Source organism: Drosophila guanche, unplaced genomic scaffold (genome assembly GCF_900245975.1).
Source record: "Drosophila guanche unplaced genomic scaffold, DGUA_6, whole genome shotgun sequence".
NCBI lineage: Eukaryota > Metazoa > Arthropoda > Insecta > Diptera > Drosophilidae > Drosophila > Drosophila guanche.
In genome coordinates, this window is record NW_022995748.1 from 3,422,434 (window position 1) to 3,444,635 (window position 22,202).

Consider the following 22,202-nt stretch of genomic DNA (forward strand, 5'->3'; position numbering starts at 1 on the left):
TGTAGTAGTAAAGTCATAAGGTCATAACGTATACCATCCAATAAAAATGAGTATTTCAAAAAAGCCAACTTGATTCTTCAAACGGATTAAATTATTGTTTCAGTGTTTAAAGTCTTGGCAATCGAGTAAAATCACATATATAATATAAAAATCGAGGAATATGAATTAAGACTCCGGTATATTTACGGTATATTTTCGAGGGTGCGACGGTATATTATATCGATAATTCCGTGGTCACGCTTCTTCCCAAAAAAAATGGTGTGCGATTGTAATTTTTGTCGTCCAAAAAGTGCCGTATAAAAATGTTTTAAGTTAACCCCACCAAACCCGGCCATGCACAAAGAAGCAAAGTAACGAAATTTGACTCTATAATCGACAAATATCACACAAAACCATACGAATCCTGCACATTAAAGCCAACCATTCTTTTTAACCAGTGTGTCGTATTGCCGTTGTATTAGTGCCTGGCTGCGTGTGTGTGCGTGCGTGTGCTCCACGAAATCGAGAATAGAAAGATGTGTGTGCTCCGGTAGTGGTAGTGGCGAGCTATAAGCGTGAAATTAACACACCACAAGAAAAAACGCGAATCGAAATTCAATAATCAAATCTAAGCCGCCGCCAGCTAACCTCCTCCTACTCCCCCCTCCCCCAAGAGTCAAATAAAACAGCCAACACAAGTGAGTACCAAAAAATCGTCAACGCTCCCCCCTGCCCCTTCGCTACACAGGGTTGCCCAAGATGGCACGGACGGCATGGCCAGAGCGAGAGCGCTTGGCAACAAGCGAGAGCCGGGACGCCACTATAAGCGCTTACATGTGTACCGTACCTCTCTATTGCATATCGTACTATCTTTTATTTTTGCGTTTTTGGGGCTGAGATCTCATTTGCTTAGAGCGTTAGACAGAGAGAGAGAGAGAGTGCGAGAGAGTTGATTTGGTTGGAGATATCTTTCGTGGATTGTGCAGTTGTAGTCTTTTGGTTTGTGTTTCATACTAAGATCTCCATGCTAAATGATATATTTAATGGAAAGTTTAGACGCTCTCTTATACCCTGTAATATAATTTGAGCTTGTGATTTGAGATTTCTGTGGCTGTGAGTCTTTAGATTTGAATGTTCTGTTTACGTCTAATGGGTAGACATAACTCAGGCTTGAAGTAATAAATGCTGGCTGAGAGATCATTTTTATACATTCAATAAGATCCAAAATGAAATGCTCCTCAATCTAATCACATTTCCCTTGAAAAACAATTTCTTTTCTCGTCTTGCAGTGCAACCCTCACCGCTGCATTACTCAACGATGCGGCCGCAGGCTCCCGGATCGCTGGTCGATCCCTATGAGGATGAGCTTCGTATGGCGCCCTGGTATTGGGGTCCCATCACCCGGGAGGAGGCAAAGAACATACTGCACGGTATGCCCGATGGCAGCTTCCTGGTGCGCGATGCGCTCTCCAAAAAGGGAGAGTACACACTGACGCTGATGAAGGACGGGAACGAGAAGCTGATCAAGATCTGTCACATCAATGGCATGTACGGGTTCATTGAGAAGAAACTGTTTAATTCGGTGGTGGAAATGGTGAACTTTTACAAGGCCAACTCCCTGAATATGTACAACAAGACGCTGGACATAATGTTGAGCCATCCGATTGTGCGAACGTACGAGGAGGATGATGCCCATCCGCACGGTGATCTGGGTATGCTCAGCAACGAGTTTATACGCACCTCGCAGATGCTGCAGCAGCTGGAGCAGAGCCTCGACCAGAAGAAGAACTCCTTCAATGCCATTCGCGAGGAGCTGCAGGAGAAGAAGCTGCATCAGTGCGTGTTTGGGAATGCCGAAAAGATATTTCGCGATCAAATCAAACTCAACGAATCGGTGATGAAGACACCCGCCGGCGAGAGCGGTGCACCGGAAAGCGGAGTAGCATCCACGCTCGGCTCAGCCGCTGGTACGGCTGGCCCCTCCGCTTCGGCGTGCAGCAACAATGCCAATACCCGACAGAGCCTTCAGGAGAACCAGGCCCATCTCCTGGCCCTGCTCGAAGTCATGCAGGAGAAGATGCAGCAGCTGAACCACTACATGGAGAGCAAGAAGAAGGAGGAGCTGCTGCTCGAGCGACAGATCAATGCCACCAAGCCGGAGCTGCAGATGCTGCAGTTGCGCAAGGACAAATACATTGAGTAAGTGCTTCCACCGCTGCTTCTACCAAATCGAAATCGTTGACGTCATTCTCATATGTAAGCTCTTTCCAAGTGATTTGCTGATTAGCGTGAAGAAGCCCCAGCACCACCAAGCGACAGACACACTCATAGGAAACAGACCTCTTCTATTTGATTGTGTGTGCCTATGTGTGTGTGTGTGTGTGTGTGTGAGTGTCTCTGGCCTGGTCACTCGCCGGTATCATGCACTGCAGTTTGCAGTTTCTGTCAGCCGCTGAGGGAATGTTAATGCATAAACATCATCATCATGGGTCGGTTGCTCGGTTCTGGCTTTGGCTCATTTTACACGCGGGCCAGCAGCGACGATGAGACGATCGCTCATTCCGAACAGTCCGAAAGTCTGACCGATACCGATGATAATGGCATAACATTGTTAACTGTTTGGCTTTGGTTTTGGTTTTGGCCACGCCAGCAGCAATAGCAACAGCGCATTGGGGGTCTACGTGCCTGTAAAGCCTTTAACTGGAAACTCCTCTATATACTTAAGCATTACCCCCACCAACCCTATCATGCACATATATATTTTATATATCTTCAGTTGGGGGTATTGGTATCTCCTATCGCATATCGCCCCCCTCCTTTTTGGGGCGGAATATCCCAATTCACCTTGGAAGTAGTCCACTACCCTCTGTTATCATTCATTTGATTAGAAAGTCTCTCGGATTATTTCAATTTCTTTGCGTGAAGGGAACCCTTTATCAACGCTTGACCATATAAAATATACGATTATATTCTCTTTTCTATATATATTTTTTTTTGCCACATCAAGGTCGTATTTATCGTAAATGGCAATTGTTTATATGTTTATATTGTTTATATTAAAGCGTTGAGGACTAGAAGAATTTCTTGAGACTTTAAGGGAGAAACCCTTTTAGCGCGAAAAGTTTTACATATATTTGTATATCAGGAAGAATGTGTGGACAATTTCCAGGATTATATATAGTTTATGGCGGGGTTTTATTTGGGTTGCTTTAATTTATTTTTAAGGGAATTTATATATTTTATTTTGTGGAGATTGAGACAGAGTTTCTCTCAAGACCTGGAAATATTTTCCTGGCAGAAATCTATCGATCAAATATCCTATTTCAATGGATCCATAATATTGCCTAACATTAATAAGGCACAATTATTTGTGCAAATATTTAACTCCCCTTACATTTATTTGAAACCAATTTGCTAACTTGATTAATTGACGATTAGAAACACTTGTCCGCTTCTTTGTAGATACTACCAGCTCTCTAATTAAATACTTAAACAATAGAACTATGATGCCGCGGCATAGCAACAGTCATTTAAAGTGTACATTGTACGTCATCGTTGGATGGTTTTTAGTAGCAGGCTCTCTCTTTAATGGGGGGGTTTCTATGGGCCTTACCTAGACTGTGGCCCCGCCGTCAAACCAACGAATGACTAGACCGAAAAAGAGGCAGTCTCCGGACGGTTAGATAAGGCATAGAGCCGAGCGACTTTTTGCTAAAGATAGCTCTCCTTATCAGGCTTTAAAAGTTTGCCAAGTTCTTAATAATTCCGTTCCGTTCTGTCTTCTATGAACTACACATTGAAGACATGTGTATGTATTAAATGAACTACATATATAATGTGATTTTATTTTGTTGTGCAAAAAAAAAACGCCAAGGTTTGTGTAACAAAATGCAAAGATTAGAGACCGGCGATAAGAAAACAACAAAAAAATACACAGTGGACATGGGGGAGGAATTCGACTTGGGTGGAACTGTCACTGGAACTGGGACTTCGATTAGGTTATACGATTAGATAGTAGAATGAATGAGTCTATCTCCTTGTGGAGCTTCGTTTGGTTGCAAAGATTTACGATATGATACGCGTAGCACAGAGACTATTGCTTATCTCTTTCCACACGTGAATCACTTCGGATCGCCTCCGCAGCTGCCGCAACACAAAGAACGCAGCCGAAGCCCCTCCCCGTTTTGATCGCCTGATCAGTGATGAGGAAGCCTATGGGTCTAGACGAGCGTAGACTCAACGGCGGCAGCGGCAACAGCAACGATTGGCAGTGGCAGTGGCAGCAGGAGCGGCAGCGTCATCCATCCAACAGTTATCGTCGCAGTTTCGTGTCCAGTTGAAATGGCACACAGTGGGGGCTACTGAACTTATATTTATTTGGAAGTTATTGTTAAATCAACACCAGTCGAAGAAGAGGTCTTTCGCTTTAACTCGCTGCAAGTGAAATTTGTCGCAGATTTTCTTTTGTTTAATCTAGTTAAATGCTGTATGGACATTTTATTGGTTAATTTTATATGCAAACTTGAAATGCACAAATCAAACAATCTCTGTAATCACAAAACTTTCTTTATTACTTCTTCTATTTTTAGGCGCCTGAAAGGATTCAATCTCACGGAAGACGATCTGAATGCCATACTGGAGATGGGTTTCGCGAATTGGCGGCAACAGTACGAGAATGTCTTGAATCTGCCACACAGAAACGAGACCTACTGGTTCCTGAAGGATGCCACGCGTCGTGATGCCGAGGAGCTGCTTCGTGGCGCACCTTCTGGCACCTTCCTGATCCGTGTGCGCAATGCCGGCCACTATGCGCTGTCGATTGTGTGCAAGGGCAATGTTCAGCATTGCATCATCTATGAGACGGAGAGTGGCTTTGGCTTTGCGGCACCCTACAACATTTATCCCACGCTGAAGAAGCTCGTGGAGCATTATGCAACCAATTCGCTGGAGGAGCACAACGATACGCTGACCACGACGTTGAGACTGCCTGTGTACTATTGGGAGCAGAACAGGGCACAGATTCTCGAGGAGTTGGAGATGGAGCGAGAGCAGGAGGCAGCGGCATCGTCACAGACATCGCTGGGCAGCAGCAGTGCGCCCATACCGACGCCCAGGGTACGTTCCGATCAGGATCAGGTGGATGGTGGTGAAACTGAGACGCCACCGGCCTCCATTTCGCCATCAAACTTCAGTACATCGCAGTAGGAATTCCCCTTAAAATCTCTCCCCCCCCACACACACACACATTTACCTCCCCTCACAGGCTAGCTATCGTTTCTATTGTATCTAAATCTATCATTCTCTCTCTCTCTAACCTCTCGCGCTCCGCTCTAAAGCTATATATCTCTCTATCTCTATGTGTATATACGATATATACATCATCTATAATATATAATATATAATATATATTCGTATATGAATATTTTGTTGTCGTGTGATGGATGGATGGCGTTGCAGTCCAACTGCTTCGGGGACCATCCGCAAACAAATAGAGAAAAAACCCAGGCTCCAGAAAAATAACTACAGTGTTTTGGTGATCATATAGATGTTGTTTAAACTATACACATATATATATATGTGTGTATGTATGAGTGTAAGCCAAACTTTAAAAGCCACAAAGGAAATCCACACGTTTTATACGCATACATAAATATATACATATGTCGATATATGGTATATATATTTGTATATCCTTTATTTGTAATACTGCATTTCGCGTGATAATTGATAAGTCAAGCATCTGTTGTATCTGTTGTAACCCCCTGCCCCACACCCTTTCCTGCTCCTTTAATTATATTGTTATCACGCTGCGCGTTGTCGTCATCATCGAGTGGGAGGGTTATATATATATATATATATTTATATAGTATATAGTATATATGTAGGGGAGGGGTAGCCCTCTGAAGAAATTCTACGATATTTCTTCAAACCATTTTGTTCGTGTGTTCATGTAAATATATATAAAGTACTTGCGGAAACAAAGGGACAACACACACCCACACACAGAGAAATTTGTGAATTCAGGTTAAGGTTTTGATAACCATATAGCCCAGCCCCCTCTCTCCTCCACCTCACACACACACACACACATACAGCCTGTGCCCGCGCTGGCTCTAATATTTGTTGTTATATTATGATTGATTTTGATGTAGTTTTAAGTCAAATGTACGTATGTTTAAACGATGTGATCACTCGATTGTTGCTAAAATAGTAATTTCCTTTAAACAATATTGAAAAAAATATATCTATAATATATATATTTTTTTTACAATTAAGAACCCACACAAATACACAGAACCAGATTGGCAAAACAAAGAAAAGAATTAATGTACAAAAGGAATTCAACCCGAGAACAACAACTAAAAGAAATAAGTGCAATTGGCAAAAGAGTTATTTTAAACAACTTTTTATTAAAAGATAGATTTATGTTTGAGTGCAATTTCTGTTATGTCCAATAGATATATTCTCACACACACACACACACACCCACACACACACAATAATGAGTGCAATTTCTTTATATGAAATAGATAATTATATAGCCCCCCGTTGTTGTTCCCATTTTGTTCTCTTGTGCCAGCCACCCTTAATGTTCGTTGGAACTCGATCCCCTCTTTCGTGCTTCCTGTTATGCATTCTCCTTTGGCTTCGCTTTCGAAATCGAATCGAATCGATCATACATTCTCCCCTTGGCTAATCGAAATCGTTATCGAATCGATCACACACCCACACATGCGAGCGTCTTTCAAATATTTCTCTTTACAATATATAAATTAACAATTATTCTCCACATACTTTATGCCTATATGTAACTCTTAATTTACGTTTAATTTATTTAACTTGTAATTTGTGTGTTTCATTAAATTTTGCTTAAATTCTATGAGATTTCGGCGGATCGGATCTCGTACGTTGTAGTATTTATAAGTTTTAAAATTAATTCTCCATTTTTTAAATTGCGTTTCAACAACACAAAACAAAACAAAAAAAAGAGAAAACCCCAATACGTAAAAGAACCAGATTAAATGTATTCTAAAATATGATTGATGCGCAATCAATCATGCTGATAAATGATGATGACGTTTTTTGCCATACCCTCAATGTTAGATGGAAATATTTGTGTATTTTGTGAATTTTTTGTTGTTGCTTTGTTTGTGATTTCCATCCTCTGTCCTCTGTCTCTGCGATTTTCATTGGTCTGCACTTTTGGCGCAGACCGGAACCAGAACAGAACAGTGGAGGAATATGAACTTAAAAGTAAAAGAGAAAGAAAAGAGAGAAGGAAGGAAACAAAACGAAGAAGAGATGCGATAATGAAGAAAACAAATGATAAAAACTAAATGTGAAACGAATTGCAAATTTGTTGTATTTTTTTATATGAATATATACTGATATATAGATAGATATATATATGATATGATGTATCTGTACGAGTATAACCCGCATACATGCCCATTAAATATGTATGCCATTAGAATGCTATATGTTGTAGTTCATAAGATATATGTTGTAGATCTTTAAGCGCTAACAGCAACAACCACAACAACAACAACAAACAATTTTTGTAGTAGTTTTTTAAAAGAAACAACGAAAAAGAAAAACCCGAAAAAAAATCAAAAAATCTAAGTATGTATTTGTATTTGTGTCTAAAACCGAATGTTCGTAAATAACACAAAAACAAAAGAGGAAAGAAACAATAATAAAACGAATGAAAACAAGAACAAGTCGTCAGTGAATTGAATTGGATCGGGATAAACATCAGACAGTTCTGAAAATATGCTACCAAATAATAATTCTAATACGAAAGGGGGCCCTGCCATATCTGCTCCACTCCGTTTTGTCGGTCTCTCTGGAAGGTATGGTATGGTATTCTTTTTGCTCGCTATTCTCGGTATTGAGTGTCGTCTTTCAATGAACGAACCCTCCTGCCATCTCCGGCAGTCATCGTCGTCGTCGTCGCCCATCATCCAGCGATGCATTCCGCTGAGCTTGCCGAAATGTCGAAAAATCACGCGCTGCCCAATGGAACTGTATGAACTACCACCAGCCAGAGCATGCATAACAGGAGTGGTGGCACCAGTTCAACAAATGGAGTGACGCCTTAGGGAGCTACTAGGGTATTCTGACATTTTAATTAGTTCGGAAAAATGCATAGCCTAAGTCTCTTCTTCAGTTACAATCTTTGGAGAAAGATCTATGACTCTACTTCTGCATTGAGAATTGAACACTTTCCATCGCTTACCTTTGTACATAAGATTTTCTTTCTAATTGATCCGTCAGTAAAAGGGGATTTTTTAAGGTCAAAATGACAGAAGGTGCGAATACCATCTAGCAGCAGCGTAGTGAAATTCCACGCAGGCAAGGCTCCTCTTTGGGTACGTACTTATGCATTTTAAAGTAAGCTGATCCCTTAATGAAATAATGAAAGCACATGTCGTACATGCAAAATGATGCATCATCAAGATTTGGATAAGAGACACGGCAGAGTTATTTTCGGCTGTAATCCTAAACAAGAGTTAAGCCAAGTCAAGGTAAGATATATGTAGCTTATGAATGAAAGGGGAATTTTCTCTCAAAGAGCGTGTTAGACAGGCAAAGTTGGGAATAAATGTAAATATATTTCTGATCAACATAAATGATCTGTGGAAATGCACAATTGCCGAGGGTTGGCCCATTGTCCTGGAAACTAAGTGGGTATTACCCAAATTAAAGACAAAGTTTAGCAGGAGACACTATGTCCAACGGTCGACTTGCAGCCCAACAATTTTAGAGCTCTTATCAGCCATGGTAAACATTCAAATTGCCGGGCATTTCTACACGTTTTCTACATTGGTGCATTGGTATGTTTGCAGTATATGTTTACTCGCAAAAGCGTGCTACATGCGAGCATAACACGGTATATTTCTGAGGTATTTTTCGGTACTTCTCGTTTTCTTTCTCCCATCGTCGTTCGTCGGATTTCCTTCCCACAACTTAATTTGGAAACATTCCAAGAAAAGGAAGTCGTGAAAGCTAGCCAGTCTTGTGAAGAACTGATTGATAAATCGGATAAAATTATAGTTTTAGCACGGAGACTCTTAACAAGCTGGTATTATTAAATAGAACATCAAAATCGAGGAAAATAATTTGAGATTCACGGTATATTTACAGTATATTTTGAAAATGCAAGGGTATATCTCGGTATATTTCTGAGGGTCTGATAATTCCGCGGTCACACTGTTGGTATTTTTCGTTTTCTCCGTCCCATCGTCATTCGTCGGCACTTCTTCCCCACCGCCATCCGCCACAAACTTTTTGAATACGGTCGTGTGGAGCTTGGAGCTGTTTGGCGCTTGGAAAAAGCTGCTAGTAGTACTCGTGCCGCGCTGCCGCTAAAACATGGTGAAAACAAATTCTCGACCAAACTGAAAACAACAAGTCGTGCGTGTGCGTCCATAGAAATGTGTAAACAGCTGAATTTAACTCGATAAAATATATTGTTTAAATTCTTTTGGGATGGATGCTATTTGCCGAGAGAGGCAGAAAAATATACTCCCTGCGGCCCCTTATCCACCCTAAAAAGGGACTGGAATGTGGTGTTTATGTGTATTGGTGCGGTCCAGTTTTGTGTACATCAAAGTCCTTTACGCTTTTACCGGGTGTGTGGATAAAATAAAGAAAAGCCAGTGGAAAAGTTGTGTGTGCTGGAGAAAAGTGTGCGAAAAAAAAGCATAAGGACAACGAATTAGTCATCAAGGGCAGCGCAGCACACTGCAGCGCATCCTGTCCGTTTGTGAACGTGTACACGTGCGTGTGCGTGTGTAGTGGTGTCTATTTTTGTAAAGTCGCCGGTTTTTGCACAACAGCAAAAACGCCAACAACAACTTGTTTGCTCCATGCTTCAACGCTTCCCGAACCCTTTGCCTTTGCCGCTTGAGTAGGAGGAGGGGGAAAAGGAAGTCGAGAGAATGGAGCGAAAATTTACGCGCGGCTTGAATAAGCTCAGCTCGGCGGTGCAGATGAGAGAGAATGTCTCTCAGCTGGTGCGTGAGAGCGCCGTTTTGGTAAGTAATCGTTGTTTTTGCCGGCAAAGTAATACAAGGTGGGGACATTCCTGCTATTCCAGTTGGACCAATTGAGCCACATAGAATGACTCATCTTGTATTAAAACTCCCTGCACCTGCATCTCATTCCACTAAAGGTAGATTCAGTCAAAACTGCATCATCTTTTCGATATACCTTGATTCTATTCATGATTCTGTGTCTCTCATTCACTGTCCCACCATTCTGCGCTCTCTGTTTTTGTTTTACAGTTTTATTTTCGTACAAAACTGCACATTTCTGTTGTCCATGTGGGTGTGTCAATTTCTCTCTCTCATGCACTTTGTATTTGTTGCTGTCGTGGCTGTGCGTGGGATCAGAGGAATATATAAAACCGAAATGATGTACATATAATTTTGTCTATATTTTCTTTATTCGACGGAATTTCCCACAAATATTTCTCCCCACTCTACTGTCCTATTGCAACACACACAATCATAGGCTCTCTCGTTGGCAAACATCCAAAATGTTTGTGTTTTAATATTATTTTCTTTTTACTTAGCACATTTCATCGTCAGATCATAGGTTTTTATAAGGAAAAATATTTCATTCAAGTTCCATTGCATAAGCCAAGTCATCGTAAGGTTGTGAGTGGGAGAGGGCAGGGCAAAAGAAGACTTGTTCTCGAGTGGAAGTCTGTTTGTTATTAGTGATGGGAGCGGGTAGGGCATGGTAAAGATATTTTGTTTGGAATGAGATATGACGTGAGACATGAATGTACTCATGCAAGTTCTGTCATGAATGGAGAGCCCAAGTACATACCTAATTTTGACTCTTACTGCATTTTGCGTTGGTACTCTCAGGTGGGACCTGTTTCTTTCACTCTTCCTGCTCTTCTATTTTGAGTGAAGTTGATTTGATTAGAGTTTCCCCCAGCGAGTGCTTGACACGTCAAGGCCGTGAGTGTTTCTAGATTCCCCAGCATCCTCGCGTGTTTATATTCCGTGCTAAATGATAATGGGGTGTGCCTAAGAACACAAAACAGTGGCAATTCCCTAAGGTGGAGGGATCACTGAGGGTAATTTATGTTGTTAAAATAAAATGTTATGTTTGTTTAAGTCTAATCGAGGGAGATGTTAAGTTTGTGTAAGGCCAATAAAAAATGTATGTTTGTGTTTGTTTTTCGATTATTTTTAGACTGTTCAAATTCCTCTTATCGATGTTTGTCTGTGCACAAGGCATGACTTCATTTTTTGGGTGCCTCACCCACGTGTATCGGTCTGTTCTCCACCTCCCACACATTATTTCCCCACTAATTGCATTATAGACCACCGAAAATCATATTAGATCCGCCATTATCCACGCTTCCAATGTCAATTACGAGTGGGTCTCTCCTCCCTCCACCACCCCTGGCTGCTTCAATGCTTCTCCCATAATTCAATTAGTGCGTAAAGGTTCGATTTCGAGGCCAAAGTATTGGATACCCTTGCAGATCAGGTGCACGTGAAGTTCGATCGTTGGAGAGTCTTGTCAACTGTTGTTTATATTGAGTTCCTTTCTGGAATGAAATGTACCCTTTGCATGGTGTAGTGTATATGGGCAGTACCGACTCTAATGATTGGTTGATGGTTGAGTGGGTTATTGTGGGTGACAGTGGAGTGTGTCTTCTTCCAACATTGTCATGGAGTTTTGCACATCCCAAAATGGTAGAAAATTGCTCCAAGTCTATTTTGGGGGACATTTCTCTTTGTCTCCTTTTCCTGCAATCATCTCCAACTCCAACATTAATTAAATAGGTCGATATAACCGAACAAATGTTGTCCACTTTAATGTAGTTCGTGGGGTCATAACATAATGAAGCTTACCCAAAAAAAATAATAAAGATAAAATGTCTAAAAATACTTTCAACAATAATTATGCATTAAATTATTTTCTCGGTTCTTTTTTGTCGAAACATGTGCCGCAGTGTTATGCGATATCGCAGGGTAAATATCAGTTGTGTGGTTTGCATTAAACACAAAAATGTACGTTGGGGAAAAGGCAGCTAAAGGTCTAAAGAGGTCTGGAAATGTTTTGCATCAGCTAATTGCGACGTGAATACGAGAGGAAATATTTGTGGAAAGCAATATACCATATAACAAATAATCTATCTTAAAACACGAACTGCATTTTCAAGGCCATTTAAATAGCATTTAACTAACATACAATCAATTAATTTTAACTCTAAAAATTATGAAGTTCTTTGAAAGATCTTATAACTTGTTTCGTGTTACTATTTCCTCCAACATGTATAGTTCTCACATAGTCGGCAGATTCCCTAAAAATTCCCGAATGATTTATGAGACATGGCTCATTGTATCCCCATTCAGAATAGTTTTAATCAAGGCAGCCTCTACCTTTTTGGGGCATGACCTCATCTCGCAATAATGTTGAGCATCAAAAAAACATAAATAAATGTGTATAAAGGTTCCTTATATGTCAGCAAAACAAAACCAAATCTCGAATTAAACGAACTGTTGCGAAGATCACTCGAAAGTTTTCTCAATGTCTCAACGGGTCAGCCATAGTGGGGAAACCGTTTTCGCTTTTATTTTCGGTTGATTAATCCATTTGATTGTAATATAAATTATTAGTTAGTACACGTAAAGCAAACCTACTTTGTCGCATTTGTTTACAATATAATGCATAATTTGTATGGTTTAATTATATTTAATGTGTCACAATGCTTGAAGATAAGCTGGTGGGGGGCTTCCTCTGTTTAATGAGGGTTTTATTGTTTTTGAATGCTCTCTCTCTGTCTTTGTCGCTCGTGTGACGTGGTAATGAGTGGAGTGTGTTGAATAGGAAGTGGAGTAGGTAAAATGGTCATGGCTCAGGTGATTTTGCTACCCGGCGGCTTGGTACTCTGTAATTTGTAGTGGGGCGTATCCGGTTAAAGAACGAACTTTAAGGTGTGACTGCAGGGACGTGGGGAATATTTACAATGGAAATTTCTCCATTATATGTCTCCATACATTGATCTGTAATTATTATTTAATATTTTTAATATATTTTTTCTTTATTTGATTGAATTTTGTAAATTTATTTCAGATTTTTTGCTGGAATCAATAAAGCAAAGCTTATTAGTAAACCTTTGCTCATAATCATTTGCTTTTGCCCACATTTAAGTCCCTAAATTCTATTATCAGTGCTGGTCATCTTGTGGTCGAACCTTTTAGTTTGTTTCTATCCAATTTTTTTCGTTTTCTGTTATTGTTGTTGCTCTTGCTGTCGCTTTCGTTGTCGCTATTGTTGCTACCTTGCTCTTTTTTGCGCATCTCCTCTTTATTGTTTATGTTCTATTCCGTATGCCCGTGCCGCTTCTATATATCTCGTCTGTTGGTCACAGTTTCCCCTGCCGTGTGTTCCCGCCCCCCGTCCCCCGCCGGAAATATCGTTTCCCAACTTTTATTTTATTTCAGCTTTTGTTTCTCCCCCAGTCTGGATTTTTTTGTTGTTGTCGTGACGTTTGCTGTTTAATGGGCGCTACTTTCGGTTCTGTTTTCGTTTTTACCGCTGAACTCGAACCTGTGGCTTTAGCTTTAGCTATAGCTATGGGGTGTTATCGCTCATATCATGGTCATCGTATGCATGTCTCTCACCTAAACATCCTAATACTAACCCCAACTCCTAATTCCGTAACTTTTCTCTGTATCATTTTAGAAGAACAGCACGGGGAGCTATCAGCGTAGTCTCTCTATTGCGGTAAAAATAATATATTATTAGCAAATGTACTTTACCTGTATACTTTTATAGTTAATGCATTTACAGTGAAATAACTCATGGGGGGACCGCATACGGTTCTCTCAGATGGAGACATCTTCTACTTGTCATGGTTGAGCTTTCGTTTGGCACATGAAAAATGGTCTCCTGGGGCGGACTCCTACTGTTTAAGTGCTTTTGTACGAATGATACCCATTACGATTAACGTTAGAAGTGGAAGGAAATTAATATTACGTGTGTAAGGGTTTCGAAACCTAATTCCTTTCCCTGAGATGTACGCTTAACGCAGTTTTCACTGTAATAAATTACATGTACATTGTCATAGTATATCCAGAACAATTCCACTTGAGTGCGTGCCTTTCACCGAACGACAATAGCAATCACAGCAACAGCAACAACAACCACAGTCAGCCAGCACCAGAATAAACGGGTGACCTCAATGTGTCCTCCTTGGAGCCGGTAAAAGTTTTATCGATTCCTTGATCTGACCTTGGACTCGCCTTCGCCTCGTTTTGGGGGCACATAATCTGCACATCTCTCTGCTCGGTGGTCTCCCTTATCCCGCTTTGGCCCGCTCTGGCCACACCGCATGATTAATTTTAATATGTCATGAGCAGTTTTTAATTTGATTTTTCACAAGAGATAAACTTTCTTTTTGTATGCATATTTTCTCTACTGGACAAACAAGGAAGAAGCTCTTCCAAAGCAATTAAAAGCAGTGAACATCGCCATGACGATGATGATGATGCCGTTTGATGATTATTTAGTATGTTTATTGGCTTCTAACGCCTTATAAAGCTCCCCACCGTACGACAGTCCATGTAAATATTGACATTGAAAACGTGCTACAAGCAGAACCAGTGCCTGAACACGATCTATACGAGAGTTCCTACATCAAAAATAAGCATTGAAGCATCATCGAAAACAAGTCTTGAAGTGAGAATGAGTCGGGATGGAGGTACTGCTTGGGCGTAAGGGTATATTGGATGTATGGGAAGAGTATTGTGTTGTGGAAGTTAGTTTGGGATCCATTTTGGGATCTTCCCCTACTAAACTGCGATTTCTTCTCTATAAATTAATGATTTACTTACTTAAATTTGGGTATCTTCTAGTCGAAATAATGGAAAACACTCCTCTTACGAGATTTTCTATTCGCCTCAGCAGGTGGCACAACTGTGAGACGCTTTTTCTTTGTTCATTTAATTTCATGGTTTGACTCATGGACACATGCCACTATCAGAAATATCCGCTCTGCCGGCTGCGCTCCAATTGAGTTTGCAAATTGCCGTGTTGGACCTTCAATTGTTCAAACAATTGTTGCTTGAATTAAATTGTTTAAATTTCGCTCTCGTTTGACCCACAACAAAAAAATATCCACACAAACCGCTCTGCCAAAATAAATAAATGGAAATTGAATAAATACAAGAATAAATCTTTGTTCTCTTTGTTTAATTATGGTTTATTTGTGTGTCTATTTATTGTTCATTTTTTATGATTTACCAAGAATTTCACCAACTTTTAAGCTGTTGAAAGCATTTAAACAAAAAATAATAATTTTTCTTACCGAGAATTTTCTCCTCTCACAGAAAATCAGCTTCCCCGCATTGCAGATATTTTTATGCACTGATAAATTATGGTATAAACCACAGGCAAAATGAGAACTGGGGGAAAAACTGTAACTGAAATGAATGCCAATTGACTTTCGAGATACACTTCGTGTAATGGTTGGAGAATATCTTAAGAAAGGTGCCAAAAATCAACTGCTGGTTCATGCTGTTGCGGAGAAACTCTCACTATGTAGACAAAGTGAAAGGTGTAAGACATTGGACGAGATTTTCAATGGATTGTCATCGTCGTGTAAGCCTTTCAAAAGTAGTAGTATGGAAGTTCACAAATGTCTTTGAAGGGCCTTTTGTCTACTTCTTAAGATTTATGTGGTTTCTCTTTCGATAAGGAATAAATGGAAAAGTTTTTGGAAGTATTTTATAGGGAAGATTAGTTAGAAAATATTTGTATTATGATTCGAAATGAAGGGATTCAGGAAATCATAATCAACGTTGTAATGAAATCGATGGCTGTTCAGGATTAAAATTAGGTAGCAAATAATTAAAACAGATAATTTCTGTTCAAGGGATCTATAGAAATTTTAGGTTTTCCAGCGGTGGTATTGAGAATTTTTTGCCAGAATCGTATAGGAATATTCGTATTTATATTGGAATATTCGAATATGTCGTTGATCGCTATTTAAAGCAATTTCCTTTTAAGGAAAAAGTACAAACAAATAACATACATAGAAACACATTTAATAGATCCACAGCCCCACCCACAAAAAAAAATATTACATGTTCATAAAGTCTATGAAATCATCGAAAAATTAAACTCCAACTTCAGCCACGCCCACCTACACACGATACGCGCACACAGACACACCCACAGTGATGCACAGTTGTGCACAGTGGGAGCTGCCCCCAAGGCTTAAAAACAGCTTCTTCAGTGTTTTGCATCTCCTCCATCCTCTCTCCCCACTTGATATCGTACAACTTTTTGTTTATTCATTTGCGACAATTATTGCTGACAACTGTTATGGGGAGTGAGGGGGAGTTGGAGTAACTACAAGTGGAGGCAGCTATTTGCTTTTGTTGCTGTTGCACTTTGCTCTATTGCATAAGGAAAATAATCCCGAAAGAGCTGTCATAGGGAAACGTAGATACCCTAGAAGTGAAGATGATTTATATGCGAATTTATTATTTTTATTTAAACATATTTTCGTGCAATAATGATTTAATATGCAAGAAAATTAAAAATGGTTAAAATAAGTATACAATTATGGAAGTGTTTCGGTTGCACATCAATTCCAGACACTCGGCAGCGACCAATCTTCTCTTTTAATCAAACTTCTGCTCCAAATAATAATACCTGCTGCTGTAGAGTATCGACATAACAAATCAATTGTTGAAGAGCACAGTGGAGGGGCTTTTTACCCATTCGCCCACACCGCCACATGAGGCAGACTGCCTCATTCATTTGCCATTCAACTTTGTATTCATTTAAGTTTGTTTACAGCAAAATGATTTGCACCTACTTACTCCTTGTCCTGTGTATGGATAGAGAATTTGCATTGAATCGAATAGAAGCGATTCTACTTATACGGGTCGACTCTAGAGCACCATTTTTTATGGAAATGGCCAGAAAAGTGTTAACCAGAAAGAGGGGGAGACCAAGAGCAGGCCGTGAGTCAGTTGTTAGCACTTGCCAGACAGTTTTCTACACACTGACACACTTTACACAACAAAAACCGAAGAGAAACAACGAAAAGTTATTAACAAAACGAGTAAACTAAGTAGACTAACTAACTAACTAAAACTCGGCTTCCGTTTGGGCAAATCACAATGTCAGGTCTCTGTGTGCTTGGAGTTCTATTATGCTGCTGAAGTTCCATGCAAATATAACCCCCCAACGGAATGGATTGCTGCAGAGTTCCAGAGTTAGTGGCATAGTTCCAGTAAAGTTCATTCCCATTTTGCATACAATATCAGCATATACACGTACGACGAAGTCAGTAACCTTTATTCTTGAGTTTTTCGTTCCTAGTTCTGCTCTTTGTGTTGTGCAACGTTTTGTCAACGAAAGCCTTTTGTTTACTTGAATGAAAGTTGGATTTGCCATTCCACTACTGCCCTCAAAAATAGGGAATGGAATGGCACAAAGTGATGTTCTCTCTGTGTGCTCTATTTGTTGTATCTGACAATGTGCTGATATCTTTTGTGTCTGCAGTTGAGTTTAAATGGTTCTTTAAATTTCAAAGATCTTTTGTGATAGCTGTAAAACAACGAAACATTCGGAAGACATGGGTATTTAATTTTTAAACATTTTTTAAAAGTTTCTGTATGTAAAATCTATTTCACTGTAGAAGGAACGGAAACGGATACAATAAAATTGCAAATTGTATAAGCGGAAAAAAGCCAGCCGTCTTGGTTTCTGTATTTCTCTGTATGTTTATTCCATATCTCATGAAAACTGCGAGAGATGGCTGCTATTTGTTGGCCTTAATCCACCTGTAGTTTCTACATCTTATCTTTAATTGTAATAAATGTTTCCCACCTTTTTACATCAACCGTTTACTCTTCGAAAACCTTCACCAACACATTTTTGATCAGTGTGGCTGATGCCACAAAAAACCATTTGCCTTCCTTCAAATGTTGCTTGTTCTTTGAAACTTGTTTTTCTACCACTTGTTGTATGAATAGGTCCCTCGAAACGCTGCCCAGTTTTGCCCTCTCTTGTCACTCGAGAAATGTCAAGCCAAAGATTATGGAATTACGGGTGTGGCACTTAAGCTTTTGGCCAAAGAGAAGAGTTTATTAACCCCGCAAAAAGACCTCTCGCTTGTGTGAAGATCTCTTTGGATGTCCATAATCCACAATTGAGCAATTAATGGGAAGATACTAGAATTTTATTATGGCCATTCGGCGGTGTGTAATTAACACATATTTCACACTCGCCATCAACCATCGCATCGGTAGAGACTGAGAGAGACCCGGCAACAGTGGAGGCTATAAATGTAATTAGTTTGCCAGATTCTTGTTTTGTCTTTGTCTTTGTCTTTGTTGAATGTAATTGAAAGTGCTAAGTACTCTTTTTTAGAAAGTTGCCCCCACAGTCATAGCCACACATGGCAGACGCATCAACCTCACATTTGATGGCCTCCCCTCTCTGCCGGGTGGCACCCAATTTTCGACTGCACTGAAAATGTCAACTTTCCAGTGGCATCAACAAATGAAGCAGATATCTTCGGTGCTATCTTCAGATGTCTGTAATTAAAGAAACGACACACAATATTCTTGCAGCAAACAGCAAAATGCTTGCAGCCACCGCCTCAATTGTTGTGTTGTCTGCTGATTGTTTTGATGATACCCTGTCTTCGACACAAGAGCGAGAGGGTGTTGTGCTTTTCTTAGGATTTATGGCAGAGAAGCAAGAATTTTGATGCAGCAAAAGCTGAAGCAGCAGTAGATTTGAGTCTTTGGAATATAATCGTTTGTAAATTCTTTGTGTTTCAATCTAAGGGCGCGCTGCTCTATCGATGTTGAGGTCCATTTTATTAATGATTTCTCTCTCTTCCAGTTTGTGTTAGCAGTTTGGCACCCTTTATGCATAATTCATGCACTCTGAACGTAATCACAGAAGCGTGTAATCAAAATTGATGACTAAATTACATAGTTATGAACATCTTCAAGGGTATCCACGCATCTAGCCCACAAAGCTACGCTTCTTTTCTTGATTGTTTCCACGTTTTTCTTGAACAAAAATGTGTACGCTCGTACGCTTTTCTTTTCGATGTCTTCTGGCTTTTCTTTTACTTTCTTTTCAAAGCGAGCTTCGATGTTTAATTACGGGTATTTGCTATCCGAAGACAGACAATGTCAAGAACTGAGGCAGCGGATAGGCCCAGGCCTAGGCCTAGTGCACACTCGCACTCTGCTTCTCCTATATGATTAGTTTTCGTCTCTGTCTCTTTTCCGCCTCTTTGTTGTAGCTTTTTTCTTTGGTTTTCTGCGTGGGAACTTTTTCTTGCGTCGCGTTTTTCGCTGCTTTTTCTGCACTTGCTGCTTTCCGCCCAACTGTTTTTCTGCTGTTGGGTTCAGTCTTTGAAGGCAAATTACACGTATTGTTTGTGTGTGCAACTTAGCCTCAAGGTTTCTTCTGGTTTTTCTTGTATTTCTTTCGTACTTCACTTCTGGTTAAATTGGCTAATAGCCTCCCCCCGAGAGGGCTTCATTGGGAAACCAGTTACAATACCTTTTTGACCTTGAGCAGCTTAAAGACACAAGTCTTAAACGGTTTCCACCACCACCTGCTCCATTATGCATACAAATGCTTTTCTAAGCTAATTGGGGGGCTCGAATAGAAGCGTTGGTTATTTATGGAAAATTCTATGGCAGTTTGGGAGAGGTCGTGGTTATTTTCATATTTAAGCAAAAGTTTTAATGACGCTGAGAGTCTTGGGATGTATGTATATTCTAACGAAAAGATTGATAGCGTAATCTGCATTAAACATTCCAATAGGAAAAGCATAAATCTTTAATTTTTGGATACATAATCCTCAAAAGTAAAAGTTTTTGTTATAATAAATTGCAGCTTATATATAAATTGCCAATGCCTCCCTTTTCTATGTGTCTCCATTGATATACTTGCTGAATACGTGTATTAATAAATGCTTGCTTTTAATCCCATCTTTAATTGTCAGTCGCTTTTATTACTTTATACAATGAATTTCCTATTGTTATTGTTCTATGAACTTTTGTTACACCTCAACCCATCTCTCTGTGTCTCTAAAAATCGGCACCAATCAAAGCCAAAGATTATGCAAGAAATGAAAGTATTTTGCGGAACTTTTACTCCACCTCGAAGCCGCATGGAATCATCATCGGTCGCATATCGTATGAGATTGCTTATGCAATGCTCTGATCAGCGAGCGATTAGTGCATTATAAATACAGTATAAGTAATGCCATAGTTTAGTTTGTCGCATTATTGTGGTCATATGATTTAAATGCTTTTTATGCATTTGTGACAAAAAGTCATCTAATGAATGGCTTTACTTTTGAATTGAACGGCGCAGCAGCAGGCTAATGATAAGTTTCCTTATTTGTCTGTCATTTGTTCAACAATAGCATAACCATAGTATGGGGCATGGCTTGTTGCATGTTTGTATGTAAATTTTCTAAACAAATCAAGAGTTCAAACTGGGTGAAATTTCTTGGCGGCACACGAATTTCAATGAATAGAATTCGTATTTATGTTTATTTGTTGCTAAAGAAAGTTGTTAAATAAATTATATTATTTTATATAAGAAAAATTAGAGAAATGCGAGAAATTCAAGATGTTTGTGTTTGCTTTTTCTGCCACTGTTTCGTGTCTGTATTTTTTTTCGCAACATGTAACACCATTTAAGAGTGGAATTTTTATGGAATGACTGCGAAAAACTGCTGACTTGTGGATACCTTTATGGGTGGGCAAATCCGATGGAAAACCCACCTTCCACAGAGGTGTTTCCATCACCATCTCCACTTACATATCATTTTATTGTTATATTAAATGTGGGTTCGTTGAACCCCTCCACCCAGACGACAGTAACAACCCGCCAATGATGACCAAAACATAAGTCTTACTGGGCAGAAACCAGTTGTTCCCCGTGACTGGACAAACCTCTTCGTTTGATAAAGAAATGTTTTGTAAATTCATAAAATAAATATACATATATGGCTGGCGTTGATAAATAAACATTGAACGTTGTTGCAAAGGCAACTTTTTTATCAGTGCATTCCATGGCATCCAATCGCGTCTTCTAATGTGGTTCCTGCGATCTAAAATTAATCCCGAATGCATCTGCGGGATCTCGGGCACTGCTTGGGCATAATTTTGTGGAATTTACGAGCGTTCCTACATATATGCCACATTATTCATGCCACAACGGATGCCAGTTGTCCGCCATATCGCATAAACTGCAAAAATGAAGTAAACTACAATGTTGTGTAATTTCTGTTTATCTCAAGAAACAAATACAAATGTTTTATAGGAATGTTATCCACTTAAGAAATAGGCGAGATCCCAACTTAAGTATCTGCGGAATTTCAAGGCAGCAAATATGATATGAGTGGAACCTTGTGTTGCGGAAATTGAACAGGAAAATATGGAAATGTTTATAATGAAAAGATTAATATTAGTAGCTTATATTCTATATTATATCTACATTTATTTATCCGGTACCAAAATTCTCTGAATTTTGCTTGCAGAGCAACTTCCATTGCTTCATTCAGACCCAACAATTTTCTAATAGCATTTTAGGTCCCAAAAACTTCTATAAATATTCCCGTAAAAATGATTTTACGTACCAAATATTCCACTTATGAAATCGAAAAGGAAGCTTTCAATTCGAAAAAGGGAGAACTATTTTGGTGTGGGTCAAAAGTTCAGCAGACAGAAAGCCCAACAGCCAGCAGCAACAGCAATTACAAATCATATATGTGCATACTAGTATATGCCACAAGTTAAAGCTAAATTTAGTCACAATTTTTCCATGCCATGAAAATGCCAATCTGGAAGAATGAAAGGGTTGAATGGCAAGGAGAGAACGAAAGGGAAAAGGGGGGTATAAATTCATAGACCACTTGAACGGTTTCCACTTCAAAGCGAAACACAAATGAGCCGAGTGACCCCACCACACATCCACACCATTTGTGGCAGCCCCCAAGAGATTTTAATGCAGACATATCTGACGCATTGTAGCAATTTCAACTGATAAGCGAGTGGCAGAGGAGCACAAGAGGGGCAAGGCGAAGTAACTCAAGTGACATTCAAGGCATTCCGTCAGGGCAATTCCTCTGCTAAAATCAATGAAAGTCAAGCTCTTCTGGGGGGGGGGGGGGGGGGGGGGGGGGGGGG

The 22,202-nt window shown here is 39.8% G+C and overlaps 2 protein-coding genes across 8 annotated transcripts in view; both read left to right on the forward strand.

The window, feature by feature from the left end:
* Positions 1–229: 229 nt before the first annotated feature.
* On the forward strand, positions 230–6,965 carry LOC117584147 (phosphatidylinositol 3-kinase regulatory subunit gamma). Its single transcript, XM_034272907.1, has 3 exons — positions 230–677; positions 1,269–2,178; positions 4,569–6,965. Coding segments are annotated over exons 1-3 (1,527 nt in total). The 5' UTR covers positions 230–676; the 3' UTR covers positions 5,185–6,965.
* Positions 6,966–9,261: 2,296 nt separating this feature from the next.
* LOC117584837 (dedicator of cytokinesis protein 11) overlaps positions 9,262–22,202 on the forward strand; it is a 26,741-nt gene continuing 13,800 nt past the window's right edge. For 5 of the 7 annotated variants that reach the window (XR_004573879.1, XM_034273970.1, XM_034273968.1 and 2 more), the window contains exons 1-2: positions 9,262–10,019; positions 13,699–13,740. Coding sequence is in view for 6 of the 7 variants with exons in the window: in XM_034273970.1 (XP_034129861.1) it covers positions 9,924–10,019; positions 13,699–13,740 (138 nt within the window). In the remaining variant the exon portion in view is untranslated. The remainder of the gene's footprint in view (positions 10,020–13,698; positions 13,741–22,202) is intronic. The other 2 variants (XM_034273973.1, XM_034273969.1) reach the window with 1 other exon arrangement.